The sequence below is a fragment of the Dermacentor albipictus genome, chromosome 8, assembly GCF_038994185.2.
Source record: "Dermacentor albipictus isolate Rhodes 1998 colony chromosome 8, USDA_Dalb.pri_finalv2, whole genome shotgun sequence".
NCBI lineage: Eukaryota > Metazoa > Arthropoda > Arachnida > Ixodida > Ixodidae > Dermacentor > Dermacentor albipictus.
In genome coordinates, this window is record NC_091828.1 from 120003723 (window position 1) to 120022950 (window position 19228).

General features: G+C 50.3%; 1 protein-coding gene and 1 long non-coding RNA gene across 2 annotated transcripts in view; one reads left to right on the plus strand and one right to left on the minus strand.

The window, feature by feature from the left end:
* Positions 1–19228, plus strand: part of LOC139049109 (uncharacterized) — a 335411-nt gene that overhangs the window by 44450 nt on the left and 271733 nt on the right. The gene's annotated exons all lie outside the window — the stretch shown is intronic.
* On the minus strand, positions 634–14107 carry LOC139049107 (uncharacterized). The gene is made up of 3 exons (XM_070524327.1): positions 13829–14107; positions 6233–6387; positions 634–1426 (listed from the first exon to the last, which is right to left on the minus strand). The coding sequence occupies exons 1-3, from the start codon at positions 14076–14078 to the stop codon at positions 1400–1402; spliced, it is 432 nt and encodes a 143-aa protein (XP_070380428.1). The 5' UTR covers positions 14079–14107; the 3' UTR covers positions 634–1399.

A 19228-nucleotide genomic window follows, 5' to 3' on the forward strand; every position in this document is an offset into this window, starting at 1 on the left:
TGTGACCTGCCCAACTACACTTCCCCCTTTCTCACAACCAGAATATGAGCTGTTTAGTCCATAGTCTCTAGTTCCATCTGCCTAGCTCCTGATGTTGCACCCATAATTTTTCATTCCATTAAGCGCAACAAGAAGAGGTGTGAAGACAGGAATTACAGGGAGCCAATGTCTTAGCATGGGCTTCCTCTTCATACAGGCCGGGCGGGTCATGTAATGCTTAGAGCTGGCAACTGGTAGAGTTCTTTGTCGTGCATTACTCAGCAAGGGAAGGAAATCTTAGTTTAGGAAGGAGGAACATTAGGTGGAGTGGAGAGATTAAGAAATGTGCAGGTAATATGTTCCACAGCATGCTTATGTGTATGTAGCTAGCATGGCTCACAATCGTCTAGACGGGGGGAGGATCTCAATATGCCCGAGCCATTTGTCAGGCTGCTTACAGTGCACATAGTTCTATAGAGGCTACATGCACTTCAGGGCTGTGGTGGGAAGGCTTACCCGAGGCTTGACAGTGTGGTAGAGTAAAATAAATATTTGCAAGGACAGTGTATGAGCTGTAACAAAAGGTAAAAATCCTGCACATTGTCATGGGGTGATTAAGGATGGTGCACAAACAACGGACTCTAACAGAAACAGTGTATAAGAAGAGAGCAACCATTTATGGTCAAACCTGTGTGCATAAAGCAGAGTGACACTTTAGTGCCAAAGCAGCATCAGCAGCTGTCAACACTGCTCAATCCCTGTTGCTTTTTGTGCCGCATGTGTACACTGCGGAGCAGTTAGTAGCATTTGCTTTGGTTAGAGAATGTATTGCAGTTTTCGTGACATGCATACAGTAACATCTATTGCTTATGACGTGCTACTAACATAATTCAAAAGGTTCTTTTACACCATGCACATTTTGCACAAAGGTGATAATCTGGTAATGAAGGGCCCCAAGATTTCAGAACAAGACAGCAAGGGCAAAATGACCCACAGGCCACACGTTTCGATGCAAGTTCTAGGCTGTAGGGTGCAAAAACACCAGGACAAATGTACATTCGTGGACGAATCTATTCATAGTCTCTTCACCTTTTGACAAGGCGAGACTGAGTAGCACATGCTTCGTGCAGGCAGCTTAATTGGGCTGCTGCACTGGAACGGCACGTGCCAGGTAGCTCTTTGCAGTCCAGGTGGGTGCAAATCCGAGCGGTTCATGGGTTTCGCATAGGCCGCTATGCGGCACAGAACGCTCGGGTGGGGGAGACGTGCAACCGCTTGACATACGAACTCGCTTGGAAAAGGGAACACCATGATGTATTGCCTGCGACTGATGGTTTGGCAGTGCCAGCAGTACTGTCCTCAGTTGGGAGGCTCCTCTGGTTCGGTGGAACCGCTGCTGCCGGCTGTCGTCGTGCTGCTGCTAGAGGCAGGTGATCTGGGCCGGTACCTGTGCCATTTTAAGAATAATAAATATTTGGAGTGCAGACAAGGAGCACCATATGAAAATCGCTCAACCGTGTCTGCACTTCCTATGGCAAATAATGCGCAAAACAAATTTAAATAAAAATACATGTCCGATGTACAGGAAAGAGTATACATAATAAATTGCAGTAATCGAGGATAATTTGTATTCATGAAGCTACTGTGCGAGTTAAAAAATGATGCTAGCATTCTGTGCATCAGGAGGCTGAAAGCATAACACTACATTGCGACAACACAGCATCAAAAAGCATTGTAGATAATGACATAGAAGTGAAGATGCATGCAAAGTCATTGGCCGGTGCTAACAGCGGGGCCCCTGTGGATCACTGTTAATTGGTTATGGTCAATTACATGAACAAGCGATCTGCGATTTCAGAGTTGTTTTGTTGACTTGTCGGCAACCTGTGTCAATTTTTGCACTCTACATAGTACGCACCACCACGAATGCGATACTTCGTTTCGTACTTCGCGTGCGTTGCTGTGGAGGCTATGCGAGAAGTTCGATAATCGAAATAAGTAACTCCGCGTGTCTCGTAGTCAAGTTTCGCGGTCACGTGCTCGCACGAGCCCAGTGCAAGCGTGCGCTTGAGGCGCCGCGACGGGCTGCAAACGGAAAGCCCGAGAAGGAAAACATCGAAACGCATATTAGATCTAAAACGGCGTACTAACAGCCGTATAAGTAATGAGCAATTTCGTGGAATTGCTCGTAAAAACGCCGAACTGTATCGTGGTGCAGACGTGGCTACTGCGAGAGAATTCTAGCTAGCTTTCACAGCGTTGCACGTTATTGGTGAAACGGGGTACAGAGCAATGAGCTTTTTCACAAAAATCTGCAGAACCCATCCCACGATGACTCGACGCTTGTGTTTAGCATTGAATCATAGCGACACAACGTATTGCCCCTCCGCGGGAACCAGTTAGCGCTCGCCTTTCCTTGCTGTTGCCCTTGGAAACGCGTGGATCTTGCCTTTCTGTTTTTGTTTTTCGTTGGCGCCATTTTTCTCCCTGGCTCGGCGCAGCGAACGTTGCACGCAGTGTTTCCTGCGGTATTCTGATAGTGCTATGCCGTGCTCTAGCGCATATAACTGCAGCGAGAAGCCTGAAGACTGTTATGCAGTTTCTGTGATACCACAGGCAAAGCGTGACGGCTTGCGCAAGGAGCAGTGGCTGCACAATGGCCGAAATAACTGTTCCGACAAAGAACAGTGTTGTTTCCGATGTAAGGCTCCTTATTGCTCGTATCAAAGCATCCCCTAATGATTCACTTTTTTTATTATTCTTCCGGTCTTCTCATCGGTGTTTTTACTGCGACAATTTGTACGTTGCATAAAAGATGGGGTTGTCCTCAGTATGCTAAATATTCTGCTGGGACTCACCACCTCGCACGTCGTGAACTGATATTCGGTCTTGATGGAGACAAAAGACGTAGCGCATCAAAAAAAAAAAAAGATAATAGAAGAACACAGGCGACACGCAGGTTTGTAGCTACGTGCGTATCGTCTGTGTTCTGCTTCTTATGCGATACGCCTTTTGCCTCCATCACGAGATACCAACAAGCCCGACGTGCAACTTTAGCTGTTATTCAGTCGGAAACGCCGCACTGTAGGTTCTGCTTTGCGCGGTGAACAATGACAGCCTCTCGATCTCGCTTTTCGTGATTGCTGGGATCCGTTGCCCGTTTTACTGAAAATCGAAATAGCGGCTTGTAGAGGAACTTTTTTCCAGCTTTGATGTGTTGCGTCAGTCGCTTAGGTACAGTGAATGCAGGCCCTAAAAAAAATGGCTGTGGCTTAGGTAAGGTTAAGCCCAGGATGCGAAGCATACTAGCCTTTATTTTAGTTGTTGAACCACTGTTTAGCCTGGTGAACTGCTGTTGCTTGGCTATATTTGGTTCGGCTAGACGAAGAAACAACTCATGCATTACTTCTTCGCCTTCAAGAGTGGAACGCGACAGCGTTCCCGTCGACCCGCCAAGGGGTGTAAGACAATGGGCTACAGGGCAGCGACTACGCGCCCCGCATTGGACGCGGTGAGCGTCGAGCAAAGCAGCGTTCGGCGCGGCAACGAAATGTGCGCCTGAGCAAGAGACGCACGCCTTAGAAACAGCGCGTTTCTAAGGCAACACCGCATTCACTAGAGGCGCTTTTGTACCGCTTTGAAGCGTTGTACTCGTGGCTCAGTGGTAGCGTCTCCGTCCCACACTCCGGAGACCCTGGTTCGATTCCCACCCAGCCCGTCTTGCAAGAGTTGAGCCAAAGCCACTTCTCCTCTGTCGTGACGTCACGGTGTCACGTGATTTCATGGTCACCGCCGCGCCTGAGGAGCTGGGTTGAGCCCTCGTAATATGCTTCGCATAAAAAAGTTAAGTGGCATGTATACCCGCGGCATTGTGGGTGATGAGCGCTAGCTAGTGTACATTGCGTTGTTCAATGCGCAAGCATTCCTTTTTGAGTACCCCAGCCCGGTCACGCGAAGTGTAATGCCTTGTATCTGCACGATGCGTAATTTGCAAACCAAGACATTTAATCATTATAATAGTGTAAATGTAGATCATTGGTAGTTTTAGCGATAAGGAAAAATTTAGCCCCCCCCACATAAAGAGAGGATACCCTTAGAGATACATAAGGCTTCTTATAAAATGCATGTGGAAGCTAATAGTAGGTGGTGGGCCAACTGAAATTTAGGGGTGGGCTAACTGAAATACCGGTGTATGTTTACACATACTTAGACAACTCCAGTAGAGTTTGTGCATTATATTTCAGTTCTTGAACTTGCTTTGAATTGGGCTACCAGGCACGCATAAGTGGGTCAATGATACAGGCTAGGTGCAGGGCGTGTTCACATGATCGCGCATGCTTTCTCGCAGTGAAAATGCACAACCATCCTATTCAGTTTATAGAGACCACAGCGCAAAAGCTACTTTCGCATAAAGAAGACAAACATACGGACGGACGATGCACTCGCGACTAATTCATTATAAGAAGGCACGCTGAATGTAATACCTGCGGTGGACTGCGCGCACAGGCAAGGGAAGCCAAACACAGAGGTATGTGCCACAAACAACGCTAGATCAGATACACAAAGTAAAGCATCTTATCATGTGGCAGAAAAAAAATTTCGAGTATAGAACTCGCCTCAAAGCTCCTATTACAACAGTGTGCCCCATTCATACGGCTTTAATAAACACCAACCTCCTCATTCACGTTACCTTCAGCATTATCGGTGCTGTTATCTCCGTTTTTCAAAATTTCGAACACCACTGGGGCGCGCAAGCGACCCAAAAATCATGCGCCTCCATCGAATAATGCGGCCCGCCCGCGGGCGCCAAGGAGAAAGAGCGTGCCGTGTGCAGCGCGCGAGGATAATCGAGGAGGAAAGCGTCGCGGGGAGGAGGGTGTCGCTACTTTCAAACTGTAAAGTGGATGGATGGATGGATGGAAGGTAGGAGCTTCCCCTTTGAAACGGGGTGATGGAAGTTGCCACCATGCTCAGCTTTTTATTTTGCCTTTTATTTTTATTTACCTGTGCTGTGTGTTATTAAAATTCTCGATTTTCTTTAAATACGTCTTCCTGCCCTTTTAACCTTATGTCACCTCTCTGCTTTTGAGCCACCAATCCTCCACTCGCCTTTTGCAAATTTCCACTGCATATTTATTTACATGACTATTACTATCTCTGAACCCCAGGGTCTCAGGAAGCGTGACTGTGGCCGCATCGACATCGGGATTGATACCATCACATTTTAGTATGAGGTGTTCTATTGTTTCTACAGATTTACCACAGACAGTACATGTGTCTTCGTCTTCGTTAAATTTCTTTTTATAGCTGCGCGTTCTAAGACATCCTGACCTAGCTTCAAAGAGAAGGGCACTGCCTCTTGAGTTATAAAACGCTTCCTTCCTGATCTGCTTTTTCCAGTCTCGATATAGTTGAACGCTATGCTTCTTTTCCATTGAATTTATCCAATTTTTACCTTCCGCGTTTTTAACCTGTCGTTTAATGCTCTGTCTTCGTACTCGTGCTTTCGCTTAACACTGCGCCATCTAGCGGGATCGCCGCGAAGCCTGCTCGTGACCTCCGAAATGCGTGGCGCGTCGGTGCGTGCGAACGCCCAGAAACGAGTCATGCGGCAACCGGGCTCCTCTGCCGCGCTTCTTTTTTGGGCTCGTCGCGCCATCTGTGGCGCCGCCGAGAAGTCCGCGCGTGGCCTCCGAGACTGGTCCGCTCGCGGTGGGACCAAAACGTAGTACTCCGTGATTCGAAGTACGGCAGCGAGACTTCCCGAACGAGGGCAACATCAAAGAACAGACGGGGGGACAAGCGCCCATTTTCAACTGGGAAACTTTATTGCATATGAAATATATGCACGTGTTACGGAATTCAAGCAAACTACGATCTGCTGCTCTTCTCGCTAATGCCGTCATTCTTTTTCATTTTTTACATTCTGGAACGTGCACATATACTTCGTTTGCAAGTAAAGATTTCCAGATGAAAATCAGCACTTGCCTATGCCTGCACTTTGTTTCCGTCCCCGTTCAAGAAGTCGCGCTGCCTTATTTGGAACCACGCAGTGAGGCCTAGCCCAGTTGACGTTACTCGTAGTTATTCCGTAGGGCATCTCAGACAAAAACTGCACTGCGTGGACTTCGATGACTTCCCCGAGCCTGCTAGTGGGAAGCGTGAAACGGAGTGCGTAGCGTGAACCACATAGCTATACCGCGGGATAGCCCGCGAGAAAAGGATTCTTTCGAATGCCCGTGTAGCAGCATACCCGACTGCCTCGCCCGTAGCGGTCTGGGTGGTACCGGTGAACCGGAGCTGGCTCTGCCGCTGTGGGGCCGCCCGGTTCCTCTTTCGGGCGGCGGCACGCTCGAACGCCGCGGCCTCCAGCAGGGCGTCGGGACCCTGGTGCCCGGCACCTGTCAGCTGCGAGCGCAAAGCGCGTTCCTGAGATTGGCGCATCGTGGTCCGTGTGGTCGACGACTGACTGACTGACTGAAAAACTTTATTAACGCGATAGCGTTAAGGAGCTCGTGTCGCAGAAAAGCCGGTGTCGTCGGCGTTGGCCGTGAGCGATAAATCCAAGCAGGCACTTCATGAATAAAAGACAACTTGCAACATGGGCTGGGTGGGAATCGAACCAGGGTCTCCGGAGTGTGAGACGGAGACTCTACCACTCAGCCACGAGTTCGATGCTTCAAAGCGGTACAAAAGCGTCTCTAGTGAATGCGGTGTTGCCTTAGAAACGAGCTGTTTCTAAGGCTCAGGCGTGCGTCGCTTGCTCAGGCGCACATTTCGTTGCCGCGCCGAACGCGGCGCTGCTCGACGCTCACCGCGTCCGATACGGGGCGAGTAGTCGCTGCGCCGTAGCCCATTGTCTTACACCCCTTGGCGGGTCGACGGGAACGCTGTCGCGTTCCACTCTTGAAAGCGAAGCTTAAGCGTCCTCCAATTTTTGTTCGAAGTATTTAAAGGGTCCCTGAAACGGTTCGGACAAATTTTGTAGGCGTGTAGGGTACAGCTTAAGTAGAACATTCACACCACAATTTAAGTGAAGCGTTACGTATTAATGGAGTTGCAAGCGATTAGAAGTTACCCTCCTCCCTAGCTATCCTTTTCCTCCTCAACTCGCTCGCCGAGCGAGCGGCGCTAAGCTCCGCCTTCACTGGTACAGCGTCACGATGCGACGTCACATCGCTCACTTCCGGTTGTTTAGGAGCACGCCCCCTCCCGCGCGAGACCTCTCCGCTAGCCGCTTGGCCGTCGACCGAGAGCTATCGAAGCAGCGTGCGTTGCGAGCATTCTGTCGTAGCGCCGAACGTGTCCGGTACTCCGCTAAAAACAGGCAAGCTGGTCATTTCGGCAAATGACTGGAGGCATAAACTCAAGCTGATGAAGGAACTTTAGCGTAGACGTACGTGAGCAGCCTGATCGGTCTGCACGGTCCAGACACTTGCTGGCGCAGCGCTTAACCAGTCAAACAAAGCGCTAATATTGCTCTAACCAAGTGTAAAGTATTTTAAACATTTATAAATCAACGTGTTGATGATTACACTCCTGCGAAAAATACACACCAGCAGCAAAGAATACACTTCGTTGCTGCTACTGTGTATGGTTGAGCTCTGTGCCACCAGGTGGCTGCACCGTGCAGACCGTTCACATTTGCCCTTCTGCTCATCTCGTGGCTCATCCCGGCACAGTCAAGCAGCCAGACCCTGTCCCCTTGCGCTTACGTTTGCCCTAATACTGGACTCGCGGTTTGCAGGTCGCTAGGTTTGCAGTCCACAAGGCAACAAAGTCGAATCATAGTGCTCGCGAAAAGACTGAGACCGACTCTGACCGCGGAGCTCTCGTCAAAATGGAGTACGTTGTAACACAAGCAGACGACACTTGCTGTGTGCCGGAAGTGCTGAAGTGTACTAAAAAACTATTCTTGTGTATTCTCTTTAAGTTATTTTCTTTTTACAAAAACAAAGCAACTAACATTCCAACTATTACGAGCATCATTTGTTCACCATAAAGTTGGAAAAATTATCGACCACGAGCCCTGGTCAGCCAATCAGATAGCTCGCCCATGTGACGTAATATGGGTTATTTGCATCATATGGGTAGGGGCGGCTTAAAATTCCGCCGAGCAGTGCGCTGCGATCGGCAGCGATGTGTATTTTTAAAACCTTATAATATATTACACGCTTTACGCAGAGCACTTAGATGCATCAATTAATGATCAGAAGAACCTACTCTAACGACTCAGTACGTTTGTAGAAAATCGCCAAAATCGTTTCAGGGTCCCTTTAAGGGAGCGTGTGGAACAGTCCTTAAGGGGCCGCTCCTTATACAGACTAGGTGGGCTCCTCGTTACAGGAGCCCATTGGCTGTAGCCGAGACTCGGACACGGCCGACCAGGGCCTTCTGGCTCGCCAGGTCGGAGCAGCCGAGCAGGGCCGCCTCCCACTCCTCCCGGGTAGGGTTGGGTATAGGGGGAAGGTGAGGGGTTGATTGGCATTCCCACACCATGTGGAAAATGTCCGAAGGTTTTTCCTCACAGTGCGGGCACTTCCCTGTGCACGCAGCGTCGAAATGTTTTTGGACTGCCGGGCACAACAGTGTTACGCGTCTGTGAAACCTCGATTACTGCTGCTTACAGCTACAGGGCGACCAAAAGCGCAACAGCAGACTTGAAGAGGGGGGGGGGGGAGGGGGGTTGATTGTCTGAGCTATATTTGTAACGCGGAACAAACGCGAGTTAATGACATCTTAGTTGAAATCAAGAAAAAGAAATGGGCATGGGCAGGACATGTAATGAGGAGGGAAGATAACCGATGGTCATTAAGGGTTACAGACTGGATCCCAAGGGAAGGTAAGCGTAGCAGGGGGCGGCAGAAAGTTAGGTGGGCGGATGAGATTAAGAAGTTTACAGGCACGGCACGGCCACAATTAGTACATGACCGGGGTTGATGGAGAAGCATGGGAGAGGCCTTTGCCCTGCAGTGGGCGCAACCAGGCTGCTGCTGATGATGATGATGTAAATCGCAGTCCCCTCCCCCCAATAAACAAAAAGTCAGCGAGAATTTCATAATAAATGGGAGAGAAATGCGTTGGGAATACAGCGCAGCTCTCTGAGGTCCCAGCTCCAGGATTGAAACCGGGTTCGCCACATTGCAAAGTATTGTTCAGCAGGAGCTCATTCGACACGCGTCTTGTCTTTGCGAGGAGCAAAGTGCAACCGACGGTGGGACGGAGCAGACCAGCGTAGGTTAGGTTAGTCCAACGACAGCTGATTTCCCCGAAGCCTTCCTTGGCTTCATTGTATGTTGCCCTATATATGGTGGTCATGATTAAAAAAAAAAACATCGAACCTCTCGGTTTGCCTTCTCTCTCTCGTCGATTCATAGCGAGGGTCTGGAAACGGGGAGCCTTGATTTCATTAGGTAGCATGCGAGTGTTTATGCGCCACGTGCCTGCTTCTAAGATCACGTGTTACGTGTCGTAAGAAAGAAGAAAGGCTCCGGCAGCCAATGCGGTCCAGTTATCGCGTTTCAGTCGCTGAATAGTGTATATATATATTATGCACACGCGCGCGTCTCTCAGCTATCCATCGCCCGGTATTTACGCCCAAAAGAATGCGTGCTTGCCTGAGGTTAAGAGGTGGCTTTTACGGCGTTTCTCGATCTCGCTCCATTTAAAGTCCCGGTAAATTCCCGCTGCGAGCATGTACTCTATAGACACCGCATTGTGTGTAATCTGTCGAAGGAAAAAAAAAAGAAATGAAAACGACGCAAGCTGCTTTATCGAGTACAAAGTTACCTCACAAAACGTTCACTCGATCGTTGCTCGGGCTTAATTAGCTGATAACAGTTTCGCTGCGAACGCAGTACATACACTGCGGTGAACAAAACACAAAAAATCGTTATAATGGAAAGCTCCTGCACTTATCTTTTCCATTTCTCTTTAAAAATCACTTCACACACACACACCGCTTCCCGGAAATTCTTTTTTAAAAGAAAAGGTCAGATAGTTATCGCCGATATGCAGGCGCTTCGTCTGCATTCAAAAGGCAGGCAGTACGTCCCTTAGGAAAACAACCATAATCACCACACCAGCGCACAAGGGCAATGGTATACGTTCGACGACAGTAAACAGCAGCAGCAGCAACAACAAAGAAGGGTACCTACGAATACGCGGAATGCTTTAAACTGAATCGCTCTAACTACGTGTACACGGCTTTCAAAAGACGGGGCACATTAACGGGTTAAGAAGCGCATTAAGCTTTGCTTCTAAGAAGAATGGCCCCGCGGGGCAAGTTATTATTGCGAGCCTCGCGAAAAAGCGGGATATCTGATTTGAAGATAACGCCATAGAGTATATATAGAGTAAATATCGTTGATTTTCCGGCTTAACGTTCTCTGCATCTTCGTGAAACTTTGGTCACGCATAATGTGTGCAAGCGAGTCTTCGATGTCATCTCTGTCATTTCGCGATTGTGAGCGTACCGAAACTCTGCTCTTTTGGAAACAAAAAGATGTTGAATACAGCAGAAGAAGGACGCATTTGCAGAGCTTTGAAGTTTGCGTGTACATCTAAGAGGCCGCATGCAGGCTTCACTGCCCGTCGTCTTTGATGATAATGGTCGTGATCATAAGAAGGAAATTCACCGGCGATCGATTACGATACTGCCTAATTGGAAATTTGAGCGCAGCTCTATACGCATTTTCATTTCTCGATATATTCGCTGGCGATTCACAGAAGCCGCAGCCGACCGAGCTCCCAGAACATCGACGCGCGCTACGCTGGCGCCACCTCGTAGCCACCGTCGCCGCGCTATGCTTTTCTTCTCACGCTTAATTTAGCCACACCCTCCTCCTCTTTTTGCCTCACGGTTCCGCTCACGGTGGTTCCGCTGCACCCTCCTCTCCGCCTTCCTCCTCGCTCTTCCCCTCTCTCTCGCCTTTTCTTTCTCCCCCGCTTCGCGCCGCGTTCGCTATCACTCGCTGTGCTCGTTCGCTCGGTTAAAGGCTGTTTCACATGGCGCGATTCGGGTGGGAAAAAAATCGTTCTGCCGCGCACGCCGCAGAGCGCTTTTCCATGACAGCTTTCACACATGCGTCTGCGGCAGCGCGACTTCCGCCGCAGCGATTCGCAAAGTTGCCCCCCCCCCCTTGCTCACGAAGTATCCATGCCTGCATCGTTAAATAAAAACAACATGGAAACTAGTCAAATGTTCGGATTTTCCCATTATTATTCCATAACAGAATAAGTAACCCCCTTATTTAACGTTTAAAAGCGTTGATTGAAGATGCGGTGAGTGAGACGCTGCACAACACCGCAAGTATGAGCGTGCGGCTTGTGCGGCGTAGGTGGGGTGGTTCCGTTTAGTACACTCTAGTTTCGTTGTTACTATGGAAGCCACAACTTCTTTTCCTGGATGAGTATTTGCTTTTGTAGAAGGTCAAGCTACTGTTGAGTGTGCATGTATAAGCAGCTGGCACAATTTGTAGCGATGAAGAGGTTGACGACGGTGGCGATCTAGTGGGTACGTGCCTTATGTTGAAGCGGAGTCCTTCTCCCGACCTGGATAGCGTGCAGCTTCTCCTTTCAAACGAATTGTGTAAACGGAAGAAAAAAAATGGCTGTGGCTTAGCTAAGGTTAAGCCCAGGATGCGAAGCATACTAGCCTTTATTTTAACGCGACAGCGTTAAGGAGCTCGTGTCGCAGAAAAGCCGGTGTCGTCGGCGTCGGCTCAGGCGTGCGGCGCTTGCTCAGGCGCACATTTCGTTGTCGCGCCGAACGCTGCGTTGCTCGACGCGCACCGCGTCCGATGCGGGGCGCGACGCCGCGAGCGACGGCGGGAGTTGGAGCGCCGGTTCTCCTCTGTCGTGACGTCACGGTGTCACGTGATTTCATGGTCACCGCCGCGCCTGAGGAGCTGGGTTGAGCCCTCGTAATATGCTTCGCATAAAAAAATGTTTATCAAGCTCCTAAGCCGCAGGCGCTGGTGGGTACGCCCTATTTGAACATAACTAAAACTGGCGCGCGACATTGCTCCACAGAGCTACCAACGCGCGGTAAAACAGGAAAGCGCCTATTTTCACGCCGCTTGTTTCGTCACACGTTGCCCCTCCCACATCGTGCCGATCGCTGCGACTCAGCGGCGGCGCTACCAACTTGTTGGAATCCAGTCGCGGAGCCTACGACGTCGCGGCGGCCGCTGAGCGACGGAATTCGCTGTGTCGCTGACTTAAAATCGCGCTATGTGAAACAGCCTTAAACCGGGAACGCCGACGGTCGCCACAGGAACGGGCTCCTAAAAGCTGCGCTCAAAATAATAATAATAATGAAAAAAATTGAGTGCTTGTCATGGTATTGATTTGGGCAAGTTGTGAATAGCGAACCCTTGGCGGCTAGTTGCAGCCAGCTCAAACACTACACCAACCGCACTGTGGCTGTAGCCTCCCTTTTATCGTTCGGCGTAATTTGGGTCGTGTTTACGCTGATTACCTCTCATAGATAAAAAGCACTTAAGATCTAGTGAACCAGGCGTAGTCTTTTTTTCCCTTGAATTTCTTTCTTTTGTTGATTAAGTAGCGCCATACATGAAGCCTGGATGTTTTCTTTTTTTTCCTTCTTATGGATAAATCAGCGAAGCAATAAGAAAGAAAACCACGCGAAAGTCACAAGTAATGATAGTAATGATGACTCGACGAATCAATTAAATAAATGAAGGACGTCCCTCTTTATCGTCCCCCTCACAATTGTCCTTGACATCTTCAGTCCAGACCTCTAACACATATCCGGCATAGCTGACAGCGAGACTACTCTACTGCGTTACCCTCTGGGCACGCTGTGCCATCTAACGGTGCCTTCGTGAAGTCCTTTGTGTGGCCACCGAGATGGCCTCGGCGTCGAGTAGGTGCGTATCAGCCGTACACTGCTGCCGGGCTCCTAGCGCTTCCCAACGGACACGTGGCGCCATCCAGCGGCGCTTCTGCGAAATCCGCGCGTGACCTTCGAGATGCGTGACGCGACGGTTAGGGCTAACGCGCGCACGCCGGCGCCACATACCCAACGACCCAAGTTGGCGTGATGGAGGTTCGTTGAAGAGCGGCAAGCACGCATTGCACGCTGTCCGTGTGGAACTCGTGTGACGTGGGCTAGATTCCGCTCAACACGGGATAAATCTTAAATGTTTTTTTTTTTGTTGTTGTTGAAGAAGTTGGTGAAAACGACTAATACCCAGATAGTCGCAGAGCGCACGTTGCGGGAAGTGACCCAATAATGCCAATCGCAATAAAGGCTGGTGAAAACGCACTTCACGAGTGCATGCTCTTCGTCTCTTGTGACGACGCAACGGCCTCGAGCAAATTAGTGTTACTTTTTCGTCGACGCTAACGGCAAGAACATCATCAAACCAGTTCGACAGGCGCGCTATGCCTTATATTCCGAGTGAAAATTTTGCGTTACCGTTTCCGAGTTAATGAATGCTGTAAAGGGTCGAAGGTGAAGCGCATTTATAAGGTGCCAATAGTCTCACGAGTACCTGACCTATACAGCGGAATTTGGCGGCGCGCCCAGGCACATTTAGGTCAAAATCAAATCAAATCAGACTTTATTTCAAATACATTTTTTTTGACAGATTTTGTTTGCTGGTCAATCTAAGCACATCGTGCTTGTTAGAAGACCAAGCAGCAGGTGGCACAGCTTTCAATAGAGATATGAAGCATACTATTACCGTTCAAAATTATACAACTTCAAAGTAATGTATTCTAACATACAAAGAATAAATACTACGTTTTCCAGTCACGTAAGAATCCCAATAAGAAATCACATATTACAATAAACAGTCGAATGGTATCGGCGCATACTCACTGGGCGCAGTCTGAGCGGCCGGTCGGTCAGCAGCTCGAGTTGGACCACAATGGCCACCTTGGCCGGCGTGCAGCACGCCGCGGACGAACCGGAAGTGGCGCTGCCGGAAGGTGCGGCGCCCACCCCCGCCAACGTCCTGTTCCTCCTGGCGTCCGCCGAGAGGTCGTGCGCCCACGTCCTGGCCAACTTGGCCACGCTGCTGCCCGGGCTCTCTTGCAGCTCGGAACGACCTGCGCTCGACGGAGCACATGCGATGTGGCCCGTACACTCTAAAAACAGTTGCACCCTTTGGGGTGTATATTTGTCCCACAACAATAATCGTCATCTGTCTTGCCCGCGTTTCCTTTCTTTAACGCTGCGAGCCCGGTACTTCCCGGTAACGAACGGCATGCGCGTTATCAGTGTGACGCAGCATTCTCGACAGGAAAAGTAGCGAGCGCCGAGTTTTCAAGAAAGGAAACGCAAGCAAGGCGGATGACGATTATTTTTGTGGGACAAATATACACCCCAAAGGGTTCAAACTGTTTTTAGAGTGTAAGCGTGAATTGCACGCTGGTACCGCGGAAAGCACGGAGAACGTGGGAGATGAAAATTCAAGACGATGAGCAAAACGATAACAAGGTGAAAAAGGGAGCCACGGTTTCGACAAGTGGGCTTCTCTTCTTTAAAGGGACGCTAAATATTAATATTAAGTCAACGTGGACTGTTGAAATACCATCCCAGAAACCTCGAAATGCTTGTTTCATGCGAAGAAGAGACTCATTGTAAGAGAAAATGCGTTCTGAAGCGTCCGCGTAACTCTATAGCGCAGTTCAAATCGCCCGCCCTCCGATCGAGGAGTGGTGACGTCATGGTCTCATTGTGACGTCGCATCGTCAGTGAGTAAAACGGCGCTCGCAGACGGCGCTACGGCTTTTCTGCGCAAAACGCAAACGCGCGGCCAGAAACAGAGCCAAGACAGAGCCGACAACAGCGCGAAAGCGGAACTATGGTGGCTAGCGAAAGGGTACGCGCGCGGCGATAACCTGGTTCTTTATTTTATGACGCCAACTTTGACGCTCGTTGAAATGGACGACCCTGACAACGACACGTTGGCTCGCGATGCTGGGCTCGACTTCAGCGATTTAAGCACTGATGAACGTGACCTGCTGCTGAGGGCTCGCGCTGCCGGCGTCGTTGGGCGTACATATTCGCACATTTGTAGCTTTTCCTTCGTGAAAGCCAAATGCCGCACTCACCGCCTGGTCTTCGACCAGCAGTTCTTGCGCTTCGGAGAATGCAGGCAAGACCGACGGAACAGCGCTACGGGAAAGCATTGCTTTGAAAGGCACTCCACACGATTTCAGTAAGTCGGCGTTGAATTCGTAATCCTCTGGACGAAAGTGCAGCGAGCACACTATGTGATTTTTCGGCTCTTTGCCAACGCGCTGTGGCAGAGGTACGGCACTTAACCACTTCGAACGGAGAGGTTCACTCGTTGGCACACAGTGATAAGTAACATTGGATTCGTTGCTGCAACTGCCCTTGGCCATGTTCCACGCACCGTTCGCGCATCCCACAACATCACATGGGCGTGGCATTCTCGCTGCTTGTTCCAAATGCAAGTTTCGCGAGCCAGCAGAACCAGCACAGCACGACGCGATAACAAAACAACAAACTCCAAAGCGCGCGCGGCGCAGAGTCGAGCGCGCAGAGTCGAGCGAAAACGAAACCTTTCGACCACCCACACTACTGAAGGGTAACGTCAAAATGCAATTTTTAATTAGAATCGAACAGACGTAGACAAGTAGCATTTTCTTCAGTCTTATAACCTAATGAAATGATCTTTTTAATACGAGTAGTTGAATACTAGTGACATAAATTATGATGAGGAGTGCCCTCGTCGTCGGGCTAGTACCGGAATGTCGCTGGAGGGTCTCAAATCGTGTCATGCATTTACATCAATTTCTCGGTTACTAAAGCTCTGTTCGCGATTATATTGACGCTTTAGATGTTCTAGAGCATTGCTTTATCACTTTAACTTGACTTCATAGTAACTTTTAGTGTCCCTTTAAGGCGACATATGCTTTCCTCGGCACAGTATATACCGGGTGTTCAGTTAAGCTTTATGGTTTTCTTAAATTTAGGCAATTGGATGCACACAAAGACCACCTGTGCACCAGTGATGTAGCCAGGGGGACACAAAGTGAAATTATAATTATCGCTGTCAGCAGCCCAATTAACTAAAATTGAGTAATAACTTTTTGTTGACTGCAGTAAGTGTACATGTTTGTATCGAAAAGTTAGATGCAGTCGTGTTTCTACGCAGTGTCGGCTGAAAGACTTCTAGCGTGTCTGTGCTCCGAGATATCCGACTCCAAATTTCAATTGTCGTTCGCATGATTACGCATGCAAGACAGTGAGGATCGGCGCAAAGGTCCTCCCTGATGTGACGCGGATGTTGCGTGCGGCGTTTAGTCTGGCAACGGGGCGGAGGGATAGGCAAAGATAACTGCTCCCATTCCTCTCTCGGCTGGCAATTGACTAAACAAACGTGGTGTCACGCGCCCAAGCACACGTATTAACAGAAGTCACTCGACGAACGCGGGCACTCGCTGTCACAACGCTTGCGTAGCAAAGCGACCGTTCCGTGTCGCCACTTTCGTTGCCATTTCCACTGCGTCACGCCTCCGAAAATCGCGTGACGTCACACACTGGGTGCGCGAGAATACAACGCGCATCAAGGCCGCCTTCTCGGATCGCCGCCCTCGCATGCGCAGATCATGTGACACTGCGCGCGGGCCGGGCATCGCACCAGTGTCAGCACGACGCGCCATGTATGAACGCGGCGATTTTTCCAGCGTGCTTCTCGCAATGTGCAATGTAAAGCCCCTTAAACTTCGTAAATCAGCCTTGACGAATGCCGCCTCCTCCTCGCGCGTTCTGGCCGACGCCGTGTCGCTATTGGCCTAATGGCATCACGTGGGCCCTCGCGCCGTGCTTGAGCGCCATTTTCGCTCGAGAAGCGCCTGCGGAGTGGCGAGAAGCGCACGTTGGCGCCGTTGCTACGCTCGAGCGGTGTAGGCGGCGCCACGGTCGAGAAGGGAGCGTGAAAGAGAGGAGAAACGAGGAGGAGTGAAGGCGGAGGAGGAGAGTGTCGCTGCTTTACGAAGTTTAGTGCAACCTGCTCTACACCCACCCAGCGAGGGAGAGGGCCTCACCGTCTCTCCTGGGCGCCGCCAGGTCCAGGTAGCTGAGCGTGCTCTTGATGGCGTGCGGTTCTCGGCCGGGTGTCCGCACTCCTGACGGGGAGGACTCGTAGTCGACGGGCGAGCAGACACCGCTGGCGCTGGCCGAGTAGCAACCGCGAGGAATGCTGGCCTTCAAACCCGTACTCGCCACATTCGGCATGCCTGCGCTAACGCAGAGAGGGCGTGGCGATGCTTTCGAAGGAAGCCGTGCACTTGGGGAAACCGTGAATCGCGGGAGGAGATTGTTGGAAGCGCTAAAGAAAGACGGACTGTAGAAATGTCTCCGGCTGTGAACTCACTCACCCGCTTCTATGTTCAAGTATCTAGTGGTATTCTACTGTTGAAGACGAGTTCGCGGCGGCCGCGTTCCAACAAGGGCGGGATAAAATGACACGATAAACTGCACGTGTGCATGTAGTAATAAGGTGCGCATACAGCACCCCCTTAATCCGAGCATGTGATCTTCTCGCACCTTGTCAGCGACTAGATCATGGGACCATCGCGTCGTGAACGAGCGTTCTGCCGGGAAGCTTATACCCAGACGCTTCGAAATCCACCATGCATATTGCCACTTGCAACACAGCCTCTGAAATCTTCGGCGCCGTGCGTTGCCACGCAACGAAGATCTCGGAGGCCGTTATCGGACGTCGTGACCGGCATCGCTGGCGTAACCAGGTTAGCGAAAAAAAAAAGCGCTAGATAACGTGGTATAAAGAGATATTTGATATAAAGAAATGTTCACTTCAGGTGCTATGTCCACAAATGTGCGCACGAAATCAGGGCTGTTCAAAAAAATTAAAGGAGCCATCAAAATAATTATATTTAAAATATGTCACATAGATCTTGAAGCATTTGTGATTGAACATGTGCTGAAAGATTGAATGATATGCCCAAAGATTAAGTGAGTTGGATGGTAGAGAAATGGGTGTTTGTTCGTGGCGCCAGCATGCCGTCAGCATGCCGCCCTTTTGGGGGCTCACGTTTTTTCTTTGCCATTGTTTTTCATAAGTTTTCATGTCAGGAATATTTTTCGACTGGGTGGATTGGCGCTTCACACGAAGCAATTGATTTTATATCTGACGCCTCCCGCAGAGAGTTCTCTCTCTTTGTAAACCTGACTGGACCCAGTGAAGCATTTTAAAAGTTCTTAATCCGTTCTGCCGATGTATATGTACGCCTTGCGCGATTCCCGAGATACGAGAGACTTGGTGAAACTAAATTTGCTATCGACAAAAAACTAAACGGAAACGAATTGGCGCCGGGAGAAGATACGAAACGCCAAACTCTAGTCTAGAGTCCGCCGTGCTTTGCGCTTACTGGAGGATCTCTGTCTCAACGAAGACGGCGGAAGCGGCGGCGGCAGATGGCGTTGTTGCTGCGCCACGAGTCTCTTTAGTGAGGCCTCGAACATCGCCCTCTCGTTCGTCATCGCAACGCCCTGGGGCAGTGCGTCCGCACGAGACGACGACGTGCTTGTCGGCGTGTTCGATGGTCCCGGGGTCGAGTTCCGCGCCGAAGAGCTGCCGACTCCGGTCTCCGAGGGCGCCATCGCGGCGTGCGGTAGCTGCGCCCCCCCGGATACTGCTTTCGCGGGCGTCGGCTTGGCCGCGGAGGAGTCGGATGCCTTCGCGGACGGTGAATCGGAGGAGGCCATGGGCGGACCGGTAGACTTCCAGGATCTTCGTGTGGCAAAGAGTTTGGGGAAAATGGAGACGTGAGAGCTTCTTATCGGGATAGTTGTTGCGTTACGCTTTGGGAGACTTTGAGCTTGTCCGCTATTCCGGCAAACGGGGGCGGATTGCCGGATGGTTGGGGGCGGCCGGAGTGAACGTGAGCGGTCGGAGTGGTGCAGCCGCCTGGTGTTGTAAAGCTCTGCCAGACAAACACAGAGCTAAAATTGCGCTAACCTACTATATTCTGCTTCGCTGCTGGTACAAATTTCCGGCAGCGCCGTAATTGTGAACACGATTACACCGCTGTCGAAAATTTAGGCCCCAGCCAAGAAGAATGTAGTAAATTGGCTCTCTGTTTATGCGGTTGAGCCTTGCACAACCAGCTGGCGCCACCAACCTGGCCGCTCATGTTTACGCCCCCGCTCATCCGGCAAACCGCCCGCGCTTGCCGGATTACCGGGCGAACTAAAATTCTATAATATCGGAGGAACCTGCTG

What these genes read in the sequence shown, in the direction of transcription:
- LOC139049107 (XM_070524327.1), bottom strand. Translation starts at nt 14,078, where the DNA reads ATGTGCTCCGTCGAGCGCAGGTCGTTCCGAGCTGCAAGAGAGCCCGGG. An exon ending in GGCCGCTCAGACTGCGCCCA is followed by an intron (nt 6,388 to 13,828) that starts GTGAGTATGCGC and finishes TTGCGCTCGCAG; the next exon opens with CTGACAGGTGCCGGGCACCA. An exon ending in GCTACGGGCGAGGCAGTCGG is followed by an intron (nt 1,427 to 6,232) that starts GTATGCTGCTAC and finishes AAAATGGCACAG; the next exon opens with GTACCGGCCCAGATCACCTG.